At 38.9% G+C, this 25,828-nt stretch overlaps 1 protein-coding gene, 1 long non-coding RNA gene and 1 other non-coding gene across 3 annotated transcripts in view; 2 read left to right on the top strand and 1 right to left on the bottom strand.

Annotated features, from left to right (window-relative positions):
• LOC105395447 (inositol 1,4,5-trisphosphate receptor) overlaps positions 1 to 25,828 on the bottom strand; it is a 90,531-nt gene that overhangs the window by 54,645 nt on the left and 10,058 nt on the right. The window contains exons 3-17 of the mRNA XM_048631075.1: positions 25,652 to 25,722; positions 23,966 to 24,081; positions 11,137 to 11,256; positions 9,376 to 9,493; positions 8,132 to 8,244; positions 7,558 to 7,674; positions 6,757 to 6,870; positions 6,301 to 6,413; positions 4,455 to 4,601; positions 3,646 to 3,730; positions 3,096 to 3,256; positions 2,482 to 2,647; positions 1,710 to 1,853; positions 1,133 to 1,277; positions 465 to 621 (exon numbers count right to left, since the gene is read on the bottom strand). Coding sequence (XP_048487032.1) covers positions 465 to 621; positions 1,133 to 1,277; positions 1,710 to 1,853; positions 2,482 to 2,647; positions 3,096 to 3,256; positions 3,646 to 3,730; positions 4,455 to 4,601; positions 6,301 to 6,413; positions 6,757 to 6,870; positions 7,558 to 7,674; positions 8,132 to 8,244; positions 9,376 to 9,493; positions 11,137 to 11,256; positions 23,966 to 24,081; positions 25,652 to 25,722 — 1,887 coding nt within the window. The remainder of the gene's footprint in view (positions 1 to 464; positions 622 to 1,132; positions 1,278 to 1,709; positions 1,854 to 2,481; positions 2,648 to 3,095; positions 3,257 to 3,645; positions 3,731 to 4,454; positions 4,602 to 6,300; positions 6,414 to 6,756; positions 6,871 to 7,557; positions 7,675 to 8,131; positions 8,245 to 9,375; positions 9,494 to 11,136; positions 11,257 to 23,965; positions 24,082 to 25,651; positions 25,723 to 25,828) is intronic.
• LOC119691865 lies at positions 5,626 to 5,764 on the top strand. The gene has a single exon (XR_005254039.1). It is a non-coding gene; the product is annotated as a U4 spliceosomal RNA (small nuclear RNA).
• On the top strand, positions 14,981 to 17,966 carry LOC119694753. The gene is made up of 3 exons (XR_007267906.1): positions 14,981 to 15,711; positions 16,414 to 16,623; positions 17,262 to 17,966. It is a non-coding gene; the product is annotated as an uncharacterized LOC119694753 (long non-coding RNA).

A 25,828-nucleotide genomic window follows, 5' to 3' on the forward strand; every position in this document is an offset into this window, starting at 1 on the left:
ATGTCCTGGTTGGCGGGAGACAGCACGCTCTTGCAGATGAGCTCCTGCGTGACCGCGATGGCCTTCTTGTTGGAGATGCACAGGTCGCTCAGGTAGTCCAAGAAGCGGGAGTGCCACTTCACTAGCCCTGGCTGTCTATAGCATACACTACACTAGCCTAGGCTGCCTATGTGTATAGAGGCAGCTGCGAATCAAGCTGCAAGCCCTCTGATAAAGCACGGTCGCTAAGCACAGAGAAAAACGGGCGTTGCCCTTTTTTGTTTGTCTCTGTCGCACCCGCACAGTAATAGTCCCTTTAACCTTGATGGCGGCGGCAGAGGCTGTGATTGGTTGTAGCTGCAAAGGTCAACGCTCGATTTTCTCTGTGTTTGCCGACCGGCCTTTAGTCACCAGCAGCATGCGTCCTATGCCTCCTGGGCTAAATCCTTTGGATATGCTATGGCTAAAAAGAGATAGATAGCTACCTGGTCTCGATGAGTATGTCCTGGTTGGCGGGAGACAGCACGCTCTTGCAGATGAGCTCCTGCGTGACCGCGATGGCCTTCTTGTTGGAGATGCACAGGTCGCTCAGGTAGTCTAGGAAGCGCGAGTGCCACTTCTCCATGTTCTTGCGGACTAGGCCTGGGGAGGGGAAGAGGGGTTAGATCTGCTGCCATAATACCATTGCACATTAGCTATCAACAATATTTAATCAGCATTGTTTATACATTATGAGTTCGTAGATGTTCATCCGAAAGTGGGTGACAGAGTTCAGTAATTTTTTCGTGACATTCCAAAGTCATTATAACCAAAGGTGGTTCAGAATGAAGAGCTCTGTCACCTACTTTATCATGTGCATCTACGAGACTCACCCTAAATATCAGTTTCGATCTAGTGTGGCAACTTTCGACTTTGACATCACTTAAGACCTTTTTTACAAGGGAAAACCTTCTTAAAAAAAAAAAAATTTCCCACTAAAACCCCCTCTGTGGAGGCTCCGGGATAAAAACTCAAGTAGGTATCACGATGACGCTTGTAAGTGTGCAAGTAAACTGACAGTAAAGTTCGTTCGTCCTACAATAAAATCAGTCGTTAACTTGTACGGGGATCACATTTGAAGTACACAGAGTGACGGAGGCCTGGCTGAACTAACCCACAAAAGTATCGATCTCAGCAGCTCCTATATGTTTCTCGAGCAGTTTCCTGTTGTTGTGTAGCAGCGCCGTGATCGTGTCTTCAGCTAAGATGTCGTAGCCGATCTGCTTCTGCATGAAGCCGAAGTGTTTGGCGATGTATTCCTGAAATAATAAATAGGATATAAATTATAATTATACTTAATACCTATCGATATAAATTCACACTCATGGATGAAGAAAATAATAAAAAATACATAAGCGGGAGTCGAGCGCGACCGTATTGTCAGTCAGTAATTTTCATAATTTATAAATTGTAAATTTTTTCACGTGTGTTTTAAGTTATAAATAAAAGATCAAGAATATTTACAAACACTGCTCAAATACGCCTTGATTTGATTGCCTAGATATTGCTGTGCTAAGGTCGGTTTAATTTGCTTGAAATGCAAGAAATAGATGAAAAATTGCTCAGATGTTTCGTCTTATACACTCACGAGCAATGAAATAGTTCCAGTGACATGTCAATGGCAGGTGGAACTTTTTGATTGCCCATGACTGTATTACGCCTTTAATCTAACATGTACTTAAGTAACTCACTTGATTCTTCCTATAATCCTGCTGGCTGAGCTTCAGTATCCTATAACACAGTCTAAATATGTTCTTATACGGGGCGTATCTCGGGTCCGTCAGCTCTTCGATCTTGAGGAACGCATCGCTGTCTGGCGTCTCCTGGAATGGACCCTGAAATATGTATAGCTAAGGTCGTTAATTGAATGGTTGATGCATGCTGTGTAGTGCCGTGGGATTTGGGGATTTTAGTGTTATCTTGTGGAATAGGGTAAGGTGCAATATACAAATATATTATCCGTAGGCAAGTGCGAAAGCAGGTGTGGTATTAAAATTAAGCTGAAAGCCCTTTTCGACAAATTGCACGCAATTTGTTCCGATAAAAATATGCAAAAAAAAACATAAACTTTACTGTACAAAAAACAAAAAATTCAAGGTTATAAAATAAGTGTATTCATTATCAGAAAAAACTGCCAGTACACCTACAGTCAGAATAATGAACATCAAATAACATGCATCACTATCAGCACCAACACAAAATCAAAGACCAAACCCGCAAACGTGATCGTCACTGAAGTCACTTTAAAAGGGCCAGCTGAAAACCAGCGCTGTAGCCTTATCGTGCACAGCATATGTTGAGATGGCGCCTTTTTGACAAACAGCAACCCGTTGCGTTATTGTTTTGTATGTTGACAGCATTTTTTACTTTTTGTTCTCTCATTTTCTGTATTTTTGTTGTTGTTGCTGTCTATGTGTCAAATAAACGTTTGTTTATCAAACTGCATCTATCTCACTCACTCACCTGCAGTATCTTGAACAGCTGCCTCAGTATGTACTGCTCTCGCAGCAGCTTCTGTCTATCTCGGTTCGGGTTCTCGACAATCAGGTCCAGAGCCTCGGACTTGTTCGGCTCGTTCTCGAAGCCGGCGATGAAGTAGACTATGTCTTGGAGCAGGCAGGTTAGCGCTCTGGGGACAGGAAGTGTTGTATAGGGTGTTAGAAAAAATTTAGTGTACTTAAAATGGAGTGAAATTACTCGAGAGGTCGATATCAAAATCGTTGGTAAATTAATATACGGAGATATTACGAGTAGTATCAACCGTACGTTAAGTTACGTAGGGCTGCTAGACTACTTTTTATACAGCTTTAAGAAAATAATTAAAAAAAAATGTTTTTTGTCGTTTTGAAGTCACAGCCTGTTAATACAAACTTCCAACCAACAATATTTTCATATTTTAGACTTTAGGGGCCAAATAAAAACTGTACTACCACTTTAAATTTAAAACTACGCTCAGAGGATGCTTGACACATTTAAAATGCATTTGAAAAATTAACATCTGATAAACATTCCTAGTCCTTATTTCCGCCAAAAATAAATACACACAAATATAACAAATAATCTAAAACCGCACTTACTTCCTCTCATTATGCTCTATATTCCCGTTCTGTAGCTTAGTGCTGAGCGTGGACAGAACTTTGCACGCGTCGTTCGCGAAGTCGAGGTCCCTCACTTCGCTGGGAGACACTGATATTAGCGCGAAGGCCTCCTTGTCTTCCTTCACCAGGGAACATCCCACCTGGAAGGTAATTCAATAGTGTGAGTACGTGTGTAAAGCATGGTTTACACTTGCAATAAATATAGCTGAAGTCTACGTCTGCAAGTTTACATGATAAAATATTATGCATTTTTACTTGCAGAAACAATCTTAACACACCTGTTTCAAGTGGACTTCTGCATTTTTGATGCCAGTTGAAAACACTTTATTAATGGCGGACTGTGTATCTTACCTTTTCATATTCAATTATTATAATGTAGAAAAGGAGACTGTAACCAAATCTGTGTAGGTACATTGTGCGTTACTCGTACGATAACCAGATTGAACATTCAAGAAAAGTGAGCAAAATAGAGGGTCTTATTGTTGAGGGTTATTATTTCTTTATAATAAAATACGGCTGTCATACTTACTTTAGACATGACCGGTTTCTCTTCATCTTTATCAATAGGTATCGACGTTGAGTGGACCCATGTGTGTGTGCATAAGTGACGTAATCTGAAACAGGAAGAATGCGTTTATTGCACTGTCCTATCACTCTTGAAGCAGGTATACTCTTGCATGAGTGTGCTGTAAGTAGATATAGAATATGAGACAAAACGTGGCGTCGATGAATATGCTATGTGTAATAAGAACGTACAAGTCTATGCCATAGGAATGTCTCGATGAGTGTGCTATTTGTAAAAATAAGTACTGCACATAGCTGTCCTTTATGAGTATGCTATTATGGGTAACAATAAAATTCACTTATAATTATGGAATACACTCGCTCATGACACAACTGAATGAGTATGCTATATTAAACACCGCAAATAGGTAGTCGGTGGGGATTCATATAATAAATAATAAGACTAGCGTTGTACCCATCAATGTATTAAACGTATCAACAACTTTCACTCATAAAAGCATGAGTGTGCTATATGCAACATTAAGTCCCACTCACCGCACATAGCTGGTCTGTGGCACGGGCGCGTCGGAATGCGTCATGGTAGTCGGGTCCAGCTCGAATAGCGTGGCTATTTCTTATAAATTTCACTTACAATGGCACACAACTGAATGAGTTTCCTATATTAAACACCCGAAATAGGTAGTCGGTGGGAATTAGGCATACCAAGACTATTTAAGCACAGCCTACCACGCTGTTTACACCGCCCCTTATAGAACAAATAACCCTATTGTAGTATCCACGAGTGTGCTATATGTAACAATAAGTCCCACTCACCGCACATAGCTGGTCTGGGGCACGGGCGCGTCAGAGTGCGTCATTGTCGTCGGGTCCAACTCGAATAGCGTGGCTATTTCCGAAGAATGAGGGTGCGACACGGAGACCAGTTGGTACGCGGGCTCCCCTGACTCTATGGTGTCGTCACTGTGAAAAATATACAATATAAAATAGTCTGCAATGTTAGTGGACCGACCGGTACCGATATGTAGAAATTATTAGAACCATAAGACTAAACATAATATCACAAAGGGGGTGACTCAGTGGATCATTTTCATTTTCCATAGAAACTTTGTTGGTCACGTTACTTTTTACTTTGGACATTTTTTTTCGCGAATTTTCAAAACTCGTAGAGCAAAAGTTGTTCAGAATGACCCCTGAGTCACACCCTCTTTCGGTTTATTTAACCCTTTTTGCAAAACCCTGTACAGCATTAATAATCTCATTATGTACACACATACGTAGATAATCTATTGAGGTACATTTCAAAAAGTTTATTTATGTTAGTACTACAAATTTACTTCATGTACAAATTTATTTCTGTGCAAGTTCAGAAAACAATACAGGGTATTACAAAAAGGTAGTTGTCAAGACGGGCGTGAATCAAAGACGAGACGGTGACTGGGGTTAGACTGGTTTATTCTATAAGTGCATGCTACCCACATCAATACAATATCGACAGTAGTAAGGCCTTATACTTTTACAACAACCTGTAGGTATATCTGTTGATTTATTTAATAAAAACTGACGCATGCCAAAGTGGTTTATAAAGAGAAGAAAGATAGTCTCTCAGTTGTAAAGAAGATAATTCTCATTTTACAGGGTGTTCCGTAATTGTTCCATCAGATAAAAAAATAATTACATAATTATCTCAATGGACTCTTTAACCAAAGGTCCAGAAATCATTTTTTTAAACAGATCAACCAATAATTTTAAAAAAATACTATTCCGGCCCTCTATTATGTTGAACTTCATCATATTATTATTGTATTGCAAATTCTTTTGTACGTTGACCCCTTTACAAAACTAAGATGGCCTTGAGATGTTGAGCATCTGCCCATATTTAGTTCAGAGGTATTTTGCTAGATGGCGCTTTACACTCGCTTCTACATCGCGGTATGGTTTCGTTTTAGCGATGAGTACATATAGTTTTCTTGCAAATAATGAAATTAACTTTGCGCAGAGGCAATATCGTAACCAATGAGGTTTATCCGAGGTGCGATTATTGCTAGTTGAAAACTTTACCAATACCCCGCCATGTGGACGTGAAATACCGTCCGCTACGGCAATTTTTGAACGGCCGTCAAGGCCTATTACTGAACTAATTTATAAACTAGTAAATAAATAAAATAACTTATCAAGGAAAATCTATTTCATTTACGGCACACCCTGTAAGCACTGTATGTAATGCAATACAATTGCTTTTCTTTTCATATATTGAACTGTGACACTACTGATTATTGTTGGCTAGAGATAACAATAATATTAGTTACGAGGAGTAAAATACACTTCTGAACAAAGGATGAAAAAGGTGTCTGATTAGGCTACGGTACGAATTAGAGTTCTTGAGTGCGTTGTTATCCTTTCAAAGACAAAGCACTCTTTACGAACGGAGATTTTACTTAGAACCTTCATCAACAGAAAGTATTTGTTCCATTAATAAAACGTATACCAACTTTGTAAAATTTAGCAAGTCCTAAATGACGTTTCATTGACAGATGCTTATGTCGGGCAATTATAAAGTTAATTTTTCTATTATATTCGACATTCTTATATAGATTCGATAGCTGTCACAGGGGGCTCGTGCTATATTCTATAAAGTATAAATAAGTGGTATAATACTCACGGCCCCTTGATGGTCGCCTCAGCGGCGAGATAGTTGCCTGTAGCGAGATGCTTGAACCGGAATATGGAGTTCCAGTGGCCCGCGCCGCCGCGACACGGGTCGTGCTGGACCACCTGTTTATTAGAAAATTTAATAATAAATACAGTATTATTCACATACAGTATTTTCTGGGAGATATATCCTCTAACACCTCGGTTTTTCAAAAGAAGTATAGTAAGCCAGCAGAAGTTCGAGATTCATTCCCTTTTGGCTTGCCACTGTTGGAACACCATGTAAACGTAATATATACTGACACCGACCTGAATATCACACTGCACCTTAGACAGGTGGCCGGTAGTGACTATCTGAGGAAAACCGGAAAGGAGGACAGAGAGTTGTGGCGCTCCTTAGGCCTGTGTCCAGCAGTTTTCGATTACGGTCTGATGACGATGATGATGATGATAGACAGAAACCCACCTCGATCTCCCACAGAGCTTTGCTGCTAGTCGCGGCGGTGGCGGAGGAGCGGCCGGTGGTGCGCAGGAACACGTGCTGGCGCTTCTGGTACTCATCCATGGTTAGGAATTTCTCCTGTGAAAAAATTATAATAGTCGAATACATATAAATCATATGACACAGTAAACAGCTACATAACAAGAAAAGTACGGACAGGAACTAACAAATACGTTTTAGACCTGCTAGATTTTCTGATTGTATATTTGAGATATCTATGCTAGAAGGATGTAAAGTTGGAGACAAAAGTCGATTTCTTTACATAGGTCCAACTTTCAGAAAATAAAGCGTTTTCAGATCTTTCAGGTCGGCTGGGTCAAGCTAGGCGAAAAAATCTGTCTTTTTAGTCTGAAGTAGACACAACATACTAGTCAAAAAATTCAACCATGTTTAACGGGTGTTCAGAACGGAATTGGCCACATTTATAAGGTGTTACCAGCATCTTGAAGCGTTTAGCATGGGAGTGATATATTAAACAAAGCGTTTTCAGATCTTTCAGGTCGGCTGGGTCAAGCTAGGCGAAAAAATCTGTCTTTTTAGTCTGAAGTAGACACAACATACTAGTCAAAAAATTCAACCATGTTTAACGGGTGTTCAGAACGAAATTGGCCACATTTATAAGGTGTTACCAGCATCTTGAAGCGTTTAGCATGTATCTAAGTTTCGATCAATATTTTAATACATACATACTAAAAAGTGATAATTAAATACCAACAGTATATTATAGCAGTAACATAAGAGCGGAAGAGACAGCACTACACCCACCTGCTCAGCGTGAAAGAGACGCACGACATCCCCTCCCACCAGAATGTCCTCCTGGTTTTCCTTGTGCTCCAAGAATAGAGACACCTTCCATGACGTTGAAGAGTTGACTACGTTCACCTGAAATTAATAAAACAAGATACTATACTGATAATTTAACTGGTTTTATTAGTAGAGTGAGGAATTGAGCAGAAAACTAGCAAACATAATTTTATTAAAACACTTATTTTTAGCTAGTCGATGGGAAGCAGATTGCTAAAACTCACAACACAGCTTTGTCCTACAGGATGTGTGTATTCTAATGCCACAGGAGGGACCTCACTAAGCTGCTAGAGCAATATTGGTTCAAAATTCCCATAGATGGGAACCTTCATATTTTATTATTCTGATTTCTGACAATACCCAGCTAGCCTAGCACCGGGCGCAAAACACGCATACCAATATGTGACAAAAGTTTTCCGTCGCGCTCACATCGTGCGGCCGCGAGATCTAGCGCGACGGAATTTTTCTGTCACATCTTGACACGTCTTGCGCCCTGTGCTAGGCTAGCTGTAGATAAATATAATATATAACGTACCTCCATGCACCCAGAGTTGTCGGGCAGCTCGTGACTACTGGACACGTGCAGGACTTGCTGCCCCGCGTTCACCGGATTCATTATCACCTTGTCGCCGACCACCACGTTGTCATCTGCGGAAGAAGACATTATTTAAAAAAAAAAACATTACACACAAAAAACACTAGCATTACATTTTTGCAAGCATTTTTTGCGAGTTCCTGTTCAACGTAAAAAGTTTTCTTGTTGGACTTTCGGGAAATAACATGGTCTATAGCTTAATCTAATGTGTCAGCTTCCTACATACACACAGCTTTCCATCCATCCATATAAACAAACTTTCGCCTTTAGGTATGCCCCCCAATACATTAGTAGGATAGGAGTAACATAAGGAGCCGGCTGGACCGACTACCTTCAGGTGTAAGTCGGAATCTAAGGTCGGATGAACCAGTCCAGTAACGGCTGTGGATCATTGAAATATTACAAAGAACGCTAATAGAAGGTCTCCATTTCCAGCCGAGGATGATAATTCCATCGAAATCAAAGAATAGTTTTTTTCGAAAATATCAAAGTCTTACTTCATAATTAACAAGCCTATAACCCATCGATCTAACATACCCACACATGATCGTATAGAACGTAAACTAGTTAATTGAGAGGCTCGCCAGCCTATAATGGGCTGGCTGAGTGCAGCCACTTCGCGTCTTATTAAATTATTCCAGCCTCCGTCGCGGCCCGTTTAGCGGGAGGCGAGTTATGATGCGAAAGTTTAAAAAGTTTCGAAGTCAGGTGAAGGTTTTAAGGAAGAACATGTGCTTTTTGCGTACAGACGGACTACAATCTACGTGACTGTAAGATGTAGAAAAGACTATGTAAAATTCAATATAGCATAAAAGTTAGTCCTTTAAATTAATATTTATCCAAATATTAGATTCTAAAGAATAGTTTGGTAGTTTATCTAGGCAGACACCTCCTGAGGTAATGAGTGTGAATAGAATACACACGTATTCATAAAAGAAATTCAATTGCAATTTGATACAGGGTTTTCGGCGAATGGACCGACTTTTGTATGGCGATTGATTACCTCTTTTTGGCGGCCATGCAAACAATTGTTGATACAATTTTCAACATATATACGAAGTCTTTGGCGAATTTTACAATGTATATCTACGTTCTAAAATAAGAATCATTCCCAACGAGACCTCCTCTATCACCCCAAAAAACAGTCCATGTATCGAACACCCTGTAAAACCTCCACAACAAACCTCTGGAGCGCAGCTTGTAGAACGGCATGACATAGAACCAGGAGCCCTCGTTGCCGTTGGCGTCCAGAGACACTCGCATCGCGTTCTTCTCTAGCAGGGCTGGCAGCCGCTTGTTCACCTGTGGACATTGTTATTACGTTAGAAAAACATTCCATTTTATTATGCAAAAAAAAAAATTGGCACTCGCCTCAAAAGTCTTGCGGTCTAGAAGTGGGGTCCACGTCTTTGATCATTAATAAAATATGATACACTCACACACACATGGGCGAAGGTATTATTCAAGAATGATACCTTACAAAAGGGAAATCACAAGATCGCCAAAACAATACAATATTTTATACATCTAAGTATCTAGTTAAAAAGTTGCCTGCAGGCAGATCGCTAATAAAATTCCGTCCTGTATATAGTGAACTTAAATACTTCTTGATAAGATTTATAGCAGATTCAATAACGACGGAAGCTGTAAGTATTCAGATTTCAATATCCAATAGGGGATTATTGAGAGTGACTTCAATTTCGCTCGGGACTCATAAAATAAAATGCATTTATTGAGCTTCGAAACTTTGAACGAAGGCAGAAAAATTCTGATATGCACAAGATTTTACGGTCAAAGAAGCCGAGTATGGATCTAAATGTACATATTAATAGGAAAAAAAATCTTCATGATTATGATAAAGTCCAGATCCAAGTTTCATTTCCGGTTTAGTTATGTGGCGCCAAAAATCATGCTTGATAATGCAGTACCGCTGGCGTTATCACTATGATCCGTGAATTCACTAATAGAGCCATCATTGCACATGATGCTTCATGTGCAGCAGTGAACGCTCATTGGCCACTGTGTCTAGCGGCGACCGCTCATTGGCTCCCGCGTCTAGCGGCGCCCGCCCATTGGCTGCACACACTCACCGTGAGGAACTTGTTGGACTTGACGTGCAGCAGTGAACGCTCATTGGCTCCTGCGTCTAGCGGCGCCCGCTCATTGGCTCCTGCGTCTAGCGGCGACCGCTCATTGGCTGCAGACACTCACCGTGAGGAACTTGTTGGACTTGACGTGTGTTCTTCTCTACACGTGCAGCAGTGAACGCTCATTGGCTCCTGCGTCTATGGGCGCCCGCTCATTGGCTCCTGCGTCTAGCGGCGCCCGCTCATTGGCTCCTACGTCTAGCGGCGACCGCTCATTGGCTCCTGCGTCTAGCGGCGACCGCTCATTGGCTCCTGCGTCTAGCGGCGACCGCTCATTGGCTCCTGCGTCTAGCGGCGGTCGCTCATTGGCTGCAGACACTCACCGTGAGGAACTTGTTGGACTTGACGTGTGTTCTTCTCTACATGTGCAGCAGTGAACGCTCATTGGCTCCTACATCTAGCGGCGCCCGCTCATTGGCTACACACTCACCGTGAGGAACTTGTTGGACTTGACGTGCAGCAGTGAACGCTCATTGGCCACTGCGTCTAGCGGCGCCCGCTCATTGGCTGCAGACACTCACCGTGAGGAACTTGTTGGACTTGACGTGTGTTCTTCTTCTATTGGCTCCTGAGTCTAGCGGCGACCGCTCATTGGCTCCTGCGTCTAGCGACGTCCGCTCATTGGCTACAGACACTCACTGTCAGGTCGTCGGTCCATAGTTAGCGAGGCCCGAGAGAAAGGGAAGTCGTGGCCAGAGCTCAACTTGCTGGCCCCCGACAGAGAAGGATGGAAGCGCCAGGAGTCAGCCCCAGACTCCTCGGAGGAGTAGCGGGAATGAAGAAGAAGAAGACACTCACCGTGAGGAACTTGTTAGACTTGACGTGCAGCAGCTGCACCACGCTGCCGTACTTCACGTCGCTGCCGAGCAGCTTGCGCGTCTCCAGCTCGTTCTGCTTCTTTTCGATTTCGGCCGCATGCTGGAATGGTGATAATAGCATTAGATTCTTCTTAGCTTTATGTACGCAAGAGAGTTGGAGTGCGTTGACACGGCAACAGTTTGTTATTAAATTGTCGTTTGTGAACAAGACGCCTTTATTTATTTTATTTATTTATTTTAACACTTTATTGTATACAAAATACATACTTAGTTACAATAAAAGATGAAGAGAAATAAACTTAACTACCTAGTATACAAGGGCGGACTTATCGCCTAAACGCGATCTCTTCCAGTCAACCCTGAAGGTAAGGAGACAAGTGTCTAAACTCTTAATAACTAAATTTATGTTTGCATACAAAAGTAACATAACCTAATATTTACACATAACATCTTATAGAATTTAATTAGAATTAACTATACCTATTACACGTCTATAATAAAATATATATTTACAAAATTAACAATATATATCCAGATAATAATATATATTTACATACATGATAAATAAATAATAAAATATAAACATACATAAATATTATAGTAAATTTCTACCAACCTAAGGTCGTGAAGTAATATTTTTTCAAATTGTTTTAATTTCCATATACCCCCTATACCTAACACTTAGAATGACGGTGATTCGAGGTAGCAGAGCAGTTAAAGGATTAGCATCAAGGGGGGTCAGTCTCTAAATCGACGAACGAACGGACGAAAATTGTCACGCAAAATATAACGAGATAGAGTAATGGTTAACGCAGCGCTACGAAGCCTCGGAAAAAACTGTAACGCTTTTTCAACATTAACTGTATGCACCTACATCTTATTTATACAGTATTTTGTGAAATAAATAAATTAAAAAAATAAAAGTATTATTATTATTATCTTATTTAATTCTACATGAATACCTACTTTGATCTTGATTAAGTATATCCATTTCAAAGTTGTTTCTTTTATGGATAACGATTTAACGATTGTTTGTGATTTCTGTAACTTAAAATATGATAAAATAGTAGAATTTTCCCCTAGTTTGTTGACCGCCAAACGATATAGTGGCTTCACTGTTGACATATAAATGAATTAACACACGTTTCTATATCAAAGGATGTAGGTTAATTAGCGTGGCGGAGATAATAATTTTATTAGCTTTGGAAATTATATGTATTTTAAATTTATTTGTAGCCTGTATTAGTGTTTCGCTCCTGAGAAAATGGCTCTCCCCCAATTAATAAAAAAACACAAACCAATACGATTACTAGTATAAGTTATAAACTTAATAAATACGTTTGAAATGTGTTTAAATGAACTGGACCAAGTTTGTTTTTAAATGAACTGGACCAAGCATGTCGAATCTTCAAAGATTAAAGGTATACAAGCCTTAAATGCACTGAGCCCGATCCTTAACAGGCGGAGTAACCTTAGCGCCAAAACTAAGCTGAGCATATACTCCACTCTCGTACGCCCATGTATGACGTATGCTGCCCCGGTCTGGAGCAGTACATGCCAATCTAACTATAACAAACTACAGGTTATTCAAAACAAAGCTATCAAAATATCTTACAACACTCCCTTCAAAACCAATTTAAAGAGATTGCACCAAAACATTAAATTCCCACTCATCAATGAATTTATTTTAAAACTAACAAAAAAATTCTACCTAGAAAAAAATCCCTATCACCAAAACAGTCTGGTTTCATCTATCGGTCGCTCTCGAATGCGAAACTTACCTTATGTCGATAGTTACAATCGCTACCGCTTACCCCATCACTACGTGCTCCACGTCTAGTAGACAAAGCGTCCACACGCACTGCGCGTGATCTGTCGTCATTCCACTATTCCTATTTTAACTGCCTACCTATGTTAGCTAGGTAGTTGCTTAATGTATATTGGATATAGCTTACGGTATAAGAATTAAGATCCTAACATTATTGTTCATACTAAAAGCAGGTGTAAAATATAATAAAATATGAAAGTTATTGTATAATATCCTGTAGGTAAAATTTTATATTGTATAAAACTATAATAATTACTTATATAAATAAATTAGCATTATAATATTGGTTCCGATTTCATTAAATGTATAACTTTATAATATCATATGTAACTAATATCTGCAATAGTTTTGTTTTGGAGTTAAGAACTTCACTCTCAATTCATTAATTAGTAGAATCGTGACATGACTACACCGTTACGATTCACGATCGCAGTTTGGTATTTTGTGCAAGTACCCTAAGTTACAATGTAACAAAACTTTAATAATATTTATTTATTCTCTTCTCTTTTCTTTTTAATGCCTTAATGTAACTAAAAAACTAATAGTACATGTGTAATAAATATTAATAAACAGTGCAACCGCTTAGTAAGTTAAAACAGTTATTGTTATTTAAGTTGTTAGGTCATGTTCATGTTATAAGTTTTTTGTAGGTGCCTAGCCTGGTAAAAACAATCATTTTGAAGTTGTGTGTCGACTCACTTTGTATTTTTTTTGTGTGTCAACTGTATTTATATTTATTTAATAAAGAATTCCAAAAATCAATCAATCAAATCAAATACGTTTATAAAACGTAATATACTGTGCAAACGGCCAATGTCCGGCAGAGGTGCAAATTATTAATATCACAGTAAATAAGCTTATGTATTTACTAAGTACGGTGGCCTGCGCCTAAAAGTATACAGGCGGAGTTTTTAAAATAGCGATCCCTGATGATGATAAGTACATAGTTGTTTAAATATGTAACAACGTGGTGGAGCGGCTAGGTCATTAAACATTTAAGTTTAATTCCAGCCCAAGGAATTCAGTCGCAAGTCAAATAGAGAACACCAAGGTTAGAAAAACCTAGATCCATCCATGATTTAGCAACCTAAATACATTATTTTGTGACCTAAGCGTCCAATCAGGTAACCCAACGATGTCGCAAAGACAGCCAGCTGTTTTTTTTTCGGGATTATAAATTGGTATAGTGACTTGATCGTCTTTTTTAGTTTCAGTAAAGGGCTTCTTGCTCGTTTGTTACTTGAAAGTACTTCGAACGACATACAAGCTTCCACTCTGAAATACAAACACATTTTGAAGAATTTTTAGGTTTTGACAGCCCCATATTTAACTGTGGTTACTTCAGAATCTCTCCCAAAACATAATCCAACCAAACATTATCAAGTGTTATGATTTATCTCACTGTTTAACGCTATAAGAAAGCACCATTAGTTCCATGTTTATAAATATTCATTTTTTGTTCTTCTAATGTTATCCAAAATCCGAAATACGCTAAACAAATAAATCTTTTAAACAAACATAATTAAGACTATACACAATCGTTGTGTATCATAGTAATGGAGTCATCAATCAGATGTGATGGGCTTTAATGTCGGGAAACGGATTCCACTTCAAAGATAGATGTGGGGTAAAGTTCAGGTGTTTATGGCAACACTGAATTATGCATTTTGAAGCCGGCTGGGAGGACTCATGTCTTGAAAGCTTATGGCTGTGGTGTCGGAAATATGCATAGGAGATTTGTTTAAACATAATCAGAGAGTTAGCATAAGGATTAGGATAATAATCCCAGCCCAGGGGATTTAGAGAGCTAATTTTCAAAACTCGTAGAACACCTCCAGAATGACACCCTGAGTCACCCCCTTTCGGCTTAGTTTAACCTTTTTGCAAAACCCTGTAGAAAAAACGCCTACCCTGCCGCCGCGGTGCAGTGTGTTAACCGCCTAATAAGTGGTTAGCGCAGCCACCCAACAAAACTTTGTATTTCTACAATTGTTGGCTAGCAACATTAATTATCTATGATTATTGTCTATGTTTTCTATATTTCATGTCATTGTCTATGTTCAACTTCCTCTTCCGTTTCTGCTCTTCACACGAAAATACACGGATCAATCACAATTCCCGTTTATTATTACTCCCACGAGCTTCAAGCACCCCCAGGGCCTACAAACCAACCACATACAGTCCACTCCGCTCCATGGTCCTTCTCGGATCGAGGGGTAAGCTGGGAAGTACGACAAACGCAAAATCCGTGCGAACTATTTTCGAGCTTCGCGCCATACAAGTTCAAAAAGGGCGCCATCTTGCAGCTCCACGCAAATTATCCATCGTGGTGTGCAACAAGAACGCAGCGGAAGGTGCAATTTCGATCGTCGAGGTTGGCAAGACTGCGCTGAGATCAGCGCCACCAACAACCAATCAGCGAGCGCGAATCAGCGAGTCTGCGCTGAGAACAGTGCCATCGACCAATCGGCGCGCGCGATTCTGCGGGCCGAGTGCATCCGGCGCACGAAGATACCGCCGACTGTCAGCCGAGCCGCCGCAGCCGTCAAAGTCGCAAACGCAAAGTGCAAATCAGAAAAAATTCAACTCACGCCGCCATTTTTCGGTTGACATCGAACAATATTTTAGTATTAGTGACTATAAGTGCTAAAAGTTAAGTGGTGCAATTGTATTTACAACCAAAAATGGATTTAAAAAAGCTAAAATCCGCAAGGGGCTTCGTAAAAGGTACCATTACACGTTTATATAGCTTCGTTAGAAATGAGTTGTCACAGTTGCCGCTAGAAACTTTGAAACTTAAATTGGAGAAAGTAAATAGTGCATTTCTGGAGTACGAATCCCTCAGCAAAGAAATCTTGTGCATAGATCACGAAGATTCTGAGGATTTCGCAATTGTAGAAGACCAGTTTTGTACGATTGCCACGATTTTAAACAAAGAGATAAATTCACGGTCACCACCTCAGATTCCAGCGGCAACTGTATCTTCAACTCCAGCTACAAGTGCAATAAAGTTACCTCCTATAGATATACAAACTTTCACAGGTAAATTCATAGATTATGTACCCTTTATAAACATATTCATGTCACTAATTGACAACAACAATAGTCTAGATAACATCCAAAAACTGTATTACCTCAGATCATTTGTGAGAGAAGAGCCTTTTGATCTCATCAAGAACCTGCCATTGGTAGGTGAAAGCTATCAGGAAGCTCTTAAACTCCTTAAAAATAGATATGAGAATAAGAACAGAATTGTCAATGAACATATATGCAACCTTCTAGATTTGAGGACAGTAGGAAAGTCAACAGCAGGCAACTTAAGAGAGTTTGTATCAGCTATTAGGCAACAAGTAGCTGCCATAAAAAACCACAATCCAAACATCATATACTGGGATCACATACTAACATGTATAATTCTACGCAAATTAGATGGTTATACGTCTCGGGCATATCAACTCGAGCGGGACCTGGACGCCGAACCCAGCCTGGAGGATTTGCTCTGCTATCTGGAAAAAAGGGCTCTGGCGCTGGAGGGCACCGACCAGAGTCACCACCAACCACCCCAAGCAAGATGGTCGAACTACGGGAAGGTAGCAGCACATGCAGCCGCAGCTGACAAGCCGCCAACCTGCTTAAATTGTAAGTCGACAAATCATAAGCTATTTAATTGCAAAAAATTTCAGTTAATGGCGAGCAAGGAGAGGATAGATTTTGTTAAACAAAATAAGCTGTGCAATGTCTGTCTTGGTGCGCATTTTTCAAAGTGTAGGTTTCACTTCAGATGTGCTGAGTGCAAAGGACCCCACAACACTCTGGTGCATTACAATGAGCCTGCCCTCGCACCTCCTGTTACTTTAACAGGCAATAATAACAGTAATGTACTTTTACCCACAGCTAGAGTGAAGGCTATTGCAAAGGATGGTACAGAGGTTCATTTCAAAGCACTACTGGACAGTGGATCTCAAGTTTCAATAGTCACCTCAAAACTAGTCCAGCTCTTGGGTTTAACTCCCAAACAAAGTGCCACAAATATAATAGGCATATCAAATGCAAAGAACCATTTGAAATACTGCGTCCCGTTGGAGATTCATTCACTGAAATCAGCCTTCAAGACCACAGTAACCTGTCACGTCACCGATCAGATTACCTCTCAACTGCCCCAATCTAAAATCAATTTAGATGAGTTACAGCTTCCATCTAACATTGAATGGGCAGACGAGCAATTCAATGTGCCAAGTGACATTCACATGTTAATGGGTGCCAACATAATGTTTCAGGTGCTATTGCCGGAGAAGAGCAGTGTGACTCCTGCCAACAACAGCGGGAAGCAGTCGCCAGCTCAGAATGATCTGCACATCTTTAACACACACTTCGGCCACATCATCGGAGGGAGTCTGCCGACAGGTTCCATTAAGGGTCAAATATTATGTAATAAGGTAGTGCTAAAATGTGAAATGGATCTCAATGAAACACTAGGCCAATTTTGGACAAATGAAAAAGTACCTGAAATATTTTCAGAGAAGTCTCCAGAACATGAGCTCTGTGAGCAAATATTCCAAAATTCAGTAGAACTCAAAGATAAACAGTTTCAAGTTCCATTGCCCTTGAAATTACCTCTGTCTGAAGTAAAAGAGACACTAGGTGATTCATTTAATTTGGCTCTGAAAAGATTTCATAACTTAGAAAAGAAATTAATGGCAAACCCAGAGCTATTCATGCAATATAAACAATTCATACATGAATTTTTATCTCTTGGTCATGGTCACTATGTCGACATTGAGATGTATGACATCAATAAACAGGCAGCTTACTACATGCCTCACCATGCAATAATTAAGCCAGAGAGTAAAACAACAAAAGTACGCTCGGTGTTTGATGCGAGCATGAAAACAAACAAAAAAGTATCATTGAATGACTTACAGTTGAATGGTCCTGTGGTTCAGAGAGATCTATTTGATATTATGCTGTTGTTCAGATTAGGTAGGTATCCCAAGTAACATTTTTGGTTTTAGAAAGGTTTTGAAAAGGTTCTAGAACCTTTGTATGGAAATCAACTCGTGAGACTTAGAAGTCTCGATAACCTTATATTAACCTTATATTAACCTCCTGAGTGCAAAAAGGGCCCACGTTTTAGAACCTTTCTGAGAGCTACAGCAAAACCTATAGCTCAAACCCAGAACCTTTTGAACTACTTACACAGAACCTAAATACAACCTGCACAACCTTAATTTAACGTTAACATAACCTTGGAAGACAGCTTTTAAGTTCTAAATTAGTCCTGGATGTAACTCTTCTATAACTTGAAACATATTTGATGGATATTTGTAATGCCTTTCCAGGACTCTCGGGTTTTAAAATGTTTCTGTGTAAGATTTTATAATAATTATAATAAATGGCGCCATTACCTGACACTTTCCAAGATTCAAAATGGCTAACTTGTAAGTGTTGTATTAATACAAAATATAGTAAGTAGTTAGGCTGAGGTCAGGAAATATGAAAAACTTGTGCGACTAGCACTTTATCGTGGTACTTTTGAATAATAGTTCTGTATACGTGACGGGCCTTTTGTAAATAATAAATTTGAAGATATTTTAATTTAAAAAAATAGAAAAAAAATTATGTTTGGTGTAAAGTTATATAAGAAATAAAAGTACTGTCTATATAAAAAAACATATATTTGGAATAGTATAGCATACGCTACTGAATTTTCCCCTACTTAATTAAAATGTATCTTTTTGCCAAGTTTTTTTTTTTATTTCAGTGAAAAAATATGGCGGCCGTTAGGAAATTACTAAAAAGCATTAAACATATTTTGAGGATGCCTCTAAAGCTTTAAAATATTCTTGAAAGACTTAAATCATGCGTTTAGCTCATAGCCAGTGCTCAATGCTTTTGGTTTTCACCAAGTAGTCCTAATTTTTTTGCCTAGACAACTCTCATCAGCCTAAAGGTTTAAGATAGGTTTTAAAAATTACTTATAAGTGATTTCAACATTCCATAACTTTATGGTTGTATTGAGGTTAAAAATTTAACCTTAAGCTCTCACTTTAGCATAAATGCTAGCTTTTCTAGAACCTTATCAGGAGTCTACGACAACTATAAGATCCTAGAACTATATGCTCTTGAAATACAAGTTAAAATAACGTTAATTTAAACTCTTATTAGCAGCTCCAAGGTTGTATTAATAAACAATTGGTTTTAGGACTTATTAATCATTCTCAAGTACTCAATATGACCAGATAGCAAAGCATTAACCTTTTCACAACCCTTATAAAACCTAAAGGCATTTCTTACAACCTAAGCTCGAATGAAATGTTACTTGGGATACCATTACCTCAGACATCAAGCGCATGTTCAGGAACATCCTGGTAGATCCAGCGTTCACATCGCTGCAAAACATTCTCTGGAGGGACGATCCCAGTCAACCAATAAAATGCATTAGACTAGATAGGGTAACCTATGGTCTCAAGAGTTCGAGTTATTTAGCTACTAGATGTTTAATAGAACTAGCTAACAGATATGAGAATGAATATCCCTTAGCTGCATTCATACTAAGGAACAACACTTATGTCGACGACGTGTTGTATTCTCACAATGATTTAGCCACAGTACGTGAAGCTAAACAACAATTATGCTCGTTATTGAGTTTAGGCAGTTTTAACACTCATAAGTGGTCCTCCAACAACGAGTTGGTTTTGTCAGACATACCATTGGAGGATCAACACTTTGACAGTATTGATTTGCAAAAAGACAACTACAATATGAAAACCCTAGGTCTTCAGATTAATACTAAAGAGGATAATTTTATCATAACTTCACCAGGAACGTTCGATACAAATCTACTCACAAAAAGAAGCATACTTAGTTATATAGGTAGGTGCTACGATCCGATCGGTTTCATAAATCCGATAATAGTAGTAACAAAATCAATAATGCAGAAGTTATGGATCAACAACACAGATTGGAATTCATGCCCTCCAACTGATGTAGAAAGGGAATGGATCCAATTCACCGAAGACTTAAGAGTCATGGAACCAATTCAAATCAATAGAAATGTAAGGTTTTCAGACGAAGACACAGTGGAGTTGATCGGGTTTGCAGATGCATCCAGTTCCACGGCACACGGTTGTTGCATCTATCTGCGAGTAACCACCCCAACAGGTAATACCACGTTACATCTACTCTGTTCTAAGTCTAGAATAAACCCTATACAAAAAAAGGGGATGACAGTGCCAAGGCTCGAATTGAATGCCGCACTATTGTTATCTAAATTAATGTCGAAAACATACGACACATTAAAATTAAAAGTTAATGTGAGCAAAGTTTACTTATTTAGTGACTCACAGATTGTCCTAGCATGGCTCAAAATGGAATTAACGAATTTACAAGCATATGTCGCAAACAGAGTAAATGTAATCCGTCAGCACACCGTCAGCTGGCAATGGTTGTATATTAGTACTGATAATAACCCAGCTGACCTCGTAAGCAGAGGCGTCAGGCCGCATGAGCTGTCAAGTTGCGAGCAATGGTGGCACGGCCCACGTTTCCTGAATGACAGTGAGTATAACTTTCCTATTACTGAAACGAACACTTCATCTGATTTACCAGAAGTGAAGCACTGCTTGGTGCTCTCCAGCGACCACGGGTCTCACACAGGCCCGCTCGAGTATGTATTGGAGCGCTTAGTCAGCAATTGTTCTGATCTTAGAAAGATGGTTAGACTCTTAGCATACATATTGCGATTTCTAAACAATATGAATAAAAATAAAACTAAAATAAATCACGACTATTTGTCTAGTGCTGAATTAAATTCCGCTTTGATGCTTATAATAAAGTACGAACAACATAAATATTTCGAAACAGAGATAGATTCTTTGTGCAAAAATTACAATCTAAAAGGAAACTTGTCAAATTTACATCCTTTTGTAGATAACGAAGGCCTCCTGCGCGTAGGTGGTAGACTCGACCATGCTGATATAACTTACAACCAAAAACATCCAGTTATATTACCAAGAGAATCTCACATTACTACACTGCTTATTAGAAGTGAGCATGAAAGACTACTGCACGCAGGCCCTAAGCTATTATTATCTAGTTTAAATCAAAGATTTTGGATTTGTAATGGATTATCAGAAGTTAAAAAAATAACTCACAAATGTATTACATGTTTCAGACAAAAGGCTACAGTAGCCAAACAACTCATGGGTTCATTACCGGCTAGTAGAGTAACCTCTACCAATAGAGCTTTCGTGCGAGTAGGTGTAGACTTCGCTGGACCTATCGATGTTAAATTGTCACGCGTAAGACGCTCAGTAATTGGAAAAGGTTACATCTGCGTTTTTGTATGTTTTACAACAAAAGCTATTCACCTCGAGCTAGCTTCAGATTTAACCACCGACACGTTTCTCGCTTGCCTGCGAAGACAAATTTCGAGGAGAGGTCTTATGACTGAAATACATTGTGACAATGCTAGCACATTCAAAGGTGCCAATAATCAATTAAACGAACTCTATAAGTTGCAAAGCTCACAAAATCACCGTCAGCAAGTTTATAATTTCGCTTCTCAACAGGGTATTCAATTCCATTACATACCATGTTATTCACCGACGTACGGAGGGATATGGGAATCGTCCGTGAAAAGTACAAAGTACCACCTGAAAAGGGTGATAGGTAAAAATGTGTTAACCTACGAACAGTTAAGTACTGTGCTGTGTGAAATCGAAGCAGTCCTCAACTCTAGACCGTTGCTACCCTTGACCGCTGACCCAACTGACTACTCTTACCTTACACCAGGTCATTTTTTAATTGGTAACGCCTTAATGATGTACCCTGAAAGCGATATCACTAATATCCCACAAAATAGATTAAAGTTTTGGCAAATTTGTACTCAAATCAAACAATCATTTTGGAAAGTCTGGCACAAAAACTATTTAAATGTATTACAAAATAGACCTAAGTGGAAATTTGATGTATGTAATGTTAAACTAGGTAGTCTAGTTATTTTAAAAGAGGACAACGCACCTCCAATGATGTGGCCCATGGCCAGGATTGTAAAACTCTTCCCCGGGCATGACAGCAAGGTTAGAGCTGTAGAAGTGAGAACTCCTAATAATAAGTCTCACATTAGGGCTATAAATAAAATTTGCATATTACCTATTGAGGATAATATTTAGTAAGTAATTAATTTTAAGTACTTGTTAATGTAGTTATAATTCAACCTAACTTTGATGTTATTGTTAAACTGTTTTGTTAACACCATTGTTATCATTGTGTTTTATTAGATAACTACATGTGTAATTTCCCTTTGTTGTTAATATAGTATAACATCAGTTGTTAATATACTTAATGTTGTGTTTTGAATGTTATTTTCAAATACGTATAGGTATATTATTAAAAAACCATTATTGTAAAAGTAAATTGATACCTAAAGGTGTTAAGTACATAGGCACAGAGTTATATTTCATACATTTATTAAGAAAAATGTTATTTGTTTTCTCATCTTGTGAGGCCGCAGCATGTTGGCTAGCAACATTAATTATCTATGATTATTGTCTATGTTTTCTATATTTCATGTCATTGTCTATGTTCAACTTCCTCTTCCGTTTCTGCTCTTCACACGAAAATACACGGATCAATCACAATTCCCGTTTATTATTACTCCCACGAGCTTCAAGCACCCCCAGGGCCTACAAACCAACCACATACAGTCCACTCCGCTCCAACAATTATGCTAAAAAGCTATGTAATGTTTCTTCTATCATGTCCTATTTCACAAATTCTAAATTCCTTTTATTAACATTGATGAGATCCACTACAATTAACCTACCGTCATCTATTACCGTGACCTTACAGACAATTGAGTATGTAACAGCTTGCCATTCTTTAATCCAGCTACAACTATTCTTAAAATAGCGCCATTTAATAACACACAAACACTAATCCTCCGGAGAACTAGATAGCAATTAAAGTCCTAGTCCATTCATAAACAAACTCCATTAAAATGTGCATTAATACCAGTGTCATAAGGTGCATTTTGCCACTGTATTTTCTTCCAGTTTCTGGCATATAGCCAGAGCATTTACGGAAACTGTTATCATATAGATCAAAATAAATCTCTTAAAGAAATGCTTTTTCTGTAGAAAAGTTTCAGGTGTTGGGTTAAATGTGAAAAAAGTTCCTTTCATCTCCCAAATGTGATTGATTTATTTCTAGAGAGACAACGCAACACATCTGAATTAATCGAATTTTTTTATCTTCCTGGCATTTTTTATGTAGGTACTTTCATTTAGTTTTTATTGAATTAAAAATCATTTTTATATTTCCTTTTTAAAGGTGCAAAATGTTGGCCGGCGACATGAATTTGCAAAAGCTGACGACGTATCATCTATTATATTCTGAGAGGGGGCGAAGTTCCTGTACGTGGCTCTCTCGAGTGGAACCTTTGTACATATCCACTTGATTTCAGCTCAGCCAGCCTAGCTCCCGAGTAATCCACCGAAATAATCCCAGATAAATGCATAGAAACTTGCAGTGACCTAGGGAAACGTCAGGTGCCAACTAGATCCACTTTTTCCATTGGTTTTCGCTATTAAATCAATCAAATCAAAATATTATCAATAAATTAAAGTTAAAAATTATGTTAGATCCATATTATTTACCCGTACACTGTCTGGTCAAGACCTAGTTTCACCATACTCTAATAGATCATTACCACCCCTGTAACATTTTAAGGGCGTCTTGCACAACAAAGTTAAATAAAATTAAATAGTTTTTCTCTTGCTCTGACAGTATAATGTCAGAGCAAGAGGTCATAGATTTAATTTTGATTAACTTTGTTGTGCAAGACACCCTAAGTGTCATCTAAAATATAATTTCCATATTGACAGATGTGACTAAAGTCAACAACTAATCTCTTGTTATGATCTAACAGAGTATGGTGAAACTAGGCCTAAGGGTAAGTGTCACCAGCCATCACACTCACATGCAGTCTCTTGAGCAGGCTGGTGTCGGCGTGGTTGTTGGCCGACTGGCGCGCCGTGTTCCAGAACTGGTTCTGAGCGGAGTAGCGGTTGGTCGGGCATATCTTGAACAGGCAGTCTGGTGAAAAGAAAAGAAAGAAAGAAAGAAAATACATTTATTTCACACACACACACGGAAACAACACAAAAAATAAATAATAAAACAAATAATAAAAAAAAGGCAAAGGAAAATGAGCAAGGGTGTTGCTTCCCGGTGCAGAAACGGATTCTAGCTCAGCTTGGTGCTATGATAAACCATAGCGCTGGTTTTCAGCTAGAACCCTGGTGGAAGAAGAAACATGTGCATGAGCTGATTGATCGTCATCATGGTGAACAGGAGGGCGAGGGTGAAGAGAAGTGGTCACTGGACAGGGCTTGGTAGATTATTTTAGGTGTAGAAGTACCTAAATATGTATAAGTAGAAGAAAATAAAAGTAATAATAGAATTTTCACTACTGTTGCAGAACGGAAGAGGAAATATTTTCCATAAATTATTTGTGATGAATACATTTCAGTATTGCTAGCCAACCGAGGGCTACGTACGCTTGACGAAATACAAAGTTTTGCAGGATATAATGAAAACCGTCATATTCAACGTAGGTAATAGAGTACATTTGGCTCTGAAATATTGATTTCGTGAAGCCAGAGTGTAGTTAGGTCAAACATACACTTTGTCGCCGTTCTATCTCATCTTACCGGCGTCTTATCTGCGTTTATAAGTTCGTCGGACTAATTTGTTTATATCAAAAACTATGCTTAGGTGCTAAAATTAACCTTATGACAAAAGAAATCTGTTTCATCCCGGACGTTATTGAACTATTGATATCAGAAAATAATGAATTAATGAACAGGAATATGTAAATTTCGCAAGTTGAATCTTATGAATATGTATGCGAAAAGTTATTTTAATGTCTGTAGTTAAATCCTAATTGTAACCAATGCACACCTCATTCACGTAAACAAAACAGACAACAGTCTATTCTATGCATATATGCATACGAGAGGTGTAAAGTTAATCCTATTGTAAGGTAAACACTTTCACTGCGGGCACTCGGCGTCTGAATGAAAGGAAAGTCGGCGACAATTCCCATTCAAAAGGCAGCGTAAAATGACATGAATGACCGTATTAGGTGATCATTATGTTAATTTCCTTAGACATACGGAGATCATAGTATAGTGGGCTTGGGATAGCTTATAAGCGTATGATTTCTGTACTAACGTAGAGTGATTAGTTAGAGTATAAGTAACTTAAATCAAGACCAATTTAGGTGTGACATTGCATAGGAAGATACATACTTACATGCCAGGCATATTACATAATCTGACTACTATATTATGTATTACTGAGGAGAAACATGTAAAAATACATGCTAGCCCGATTTCAAAACAATACTGCGTGCAACTCGTCGTGCAAGCTGTTCTAGGCTTTTAGATGGTTCTGACCCCCTAGCACGGGAAGCAAGACGCGCACATCAAGAAGTGACAAACTTTTACATCAAGCTCACCCACATCGCTCGGCCTCAAGAGCGACCGCGACGGATAACTTTCGTCGCCCTTCAGATAGTAGTTACCATATTAGTATGCTGCCTTATTTCTAAGGGCGATCTTTCACTGTCGACATAGTTACTGTGTCTCACTGTCCTACTTACCTCTGAATTTCTTCGGAGGCTCCTTGAGGTCTCCCGCCTCTGGACACACCACACATCGGTCGTCCACCAACCTGCAAATAGACATTAGACACTCAGTTAGTAATCAAACCCAACCTTTTATTATTACTTTTGAACGGCAGCACTCCAATTCTAAGCAGAACTACTGTCAAGGAGTTG

Source organism: Plutella xylostella, chromosome 27 (assembly GCF_932276165.1).
Source record: "Plutella xylostella chromosome 27, ilPluXylo3.1, whole genome shotgun sequence".
NCBI classification, from domain to species: domain Eukaryota; kingdom Metazoa; phylum Arthropoda; class Insecta; order Lepidoptera; family Plutellidae; genus Plutella; species Plutella xylostella.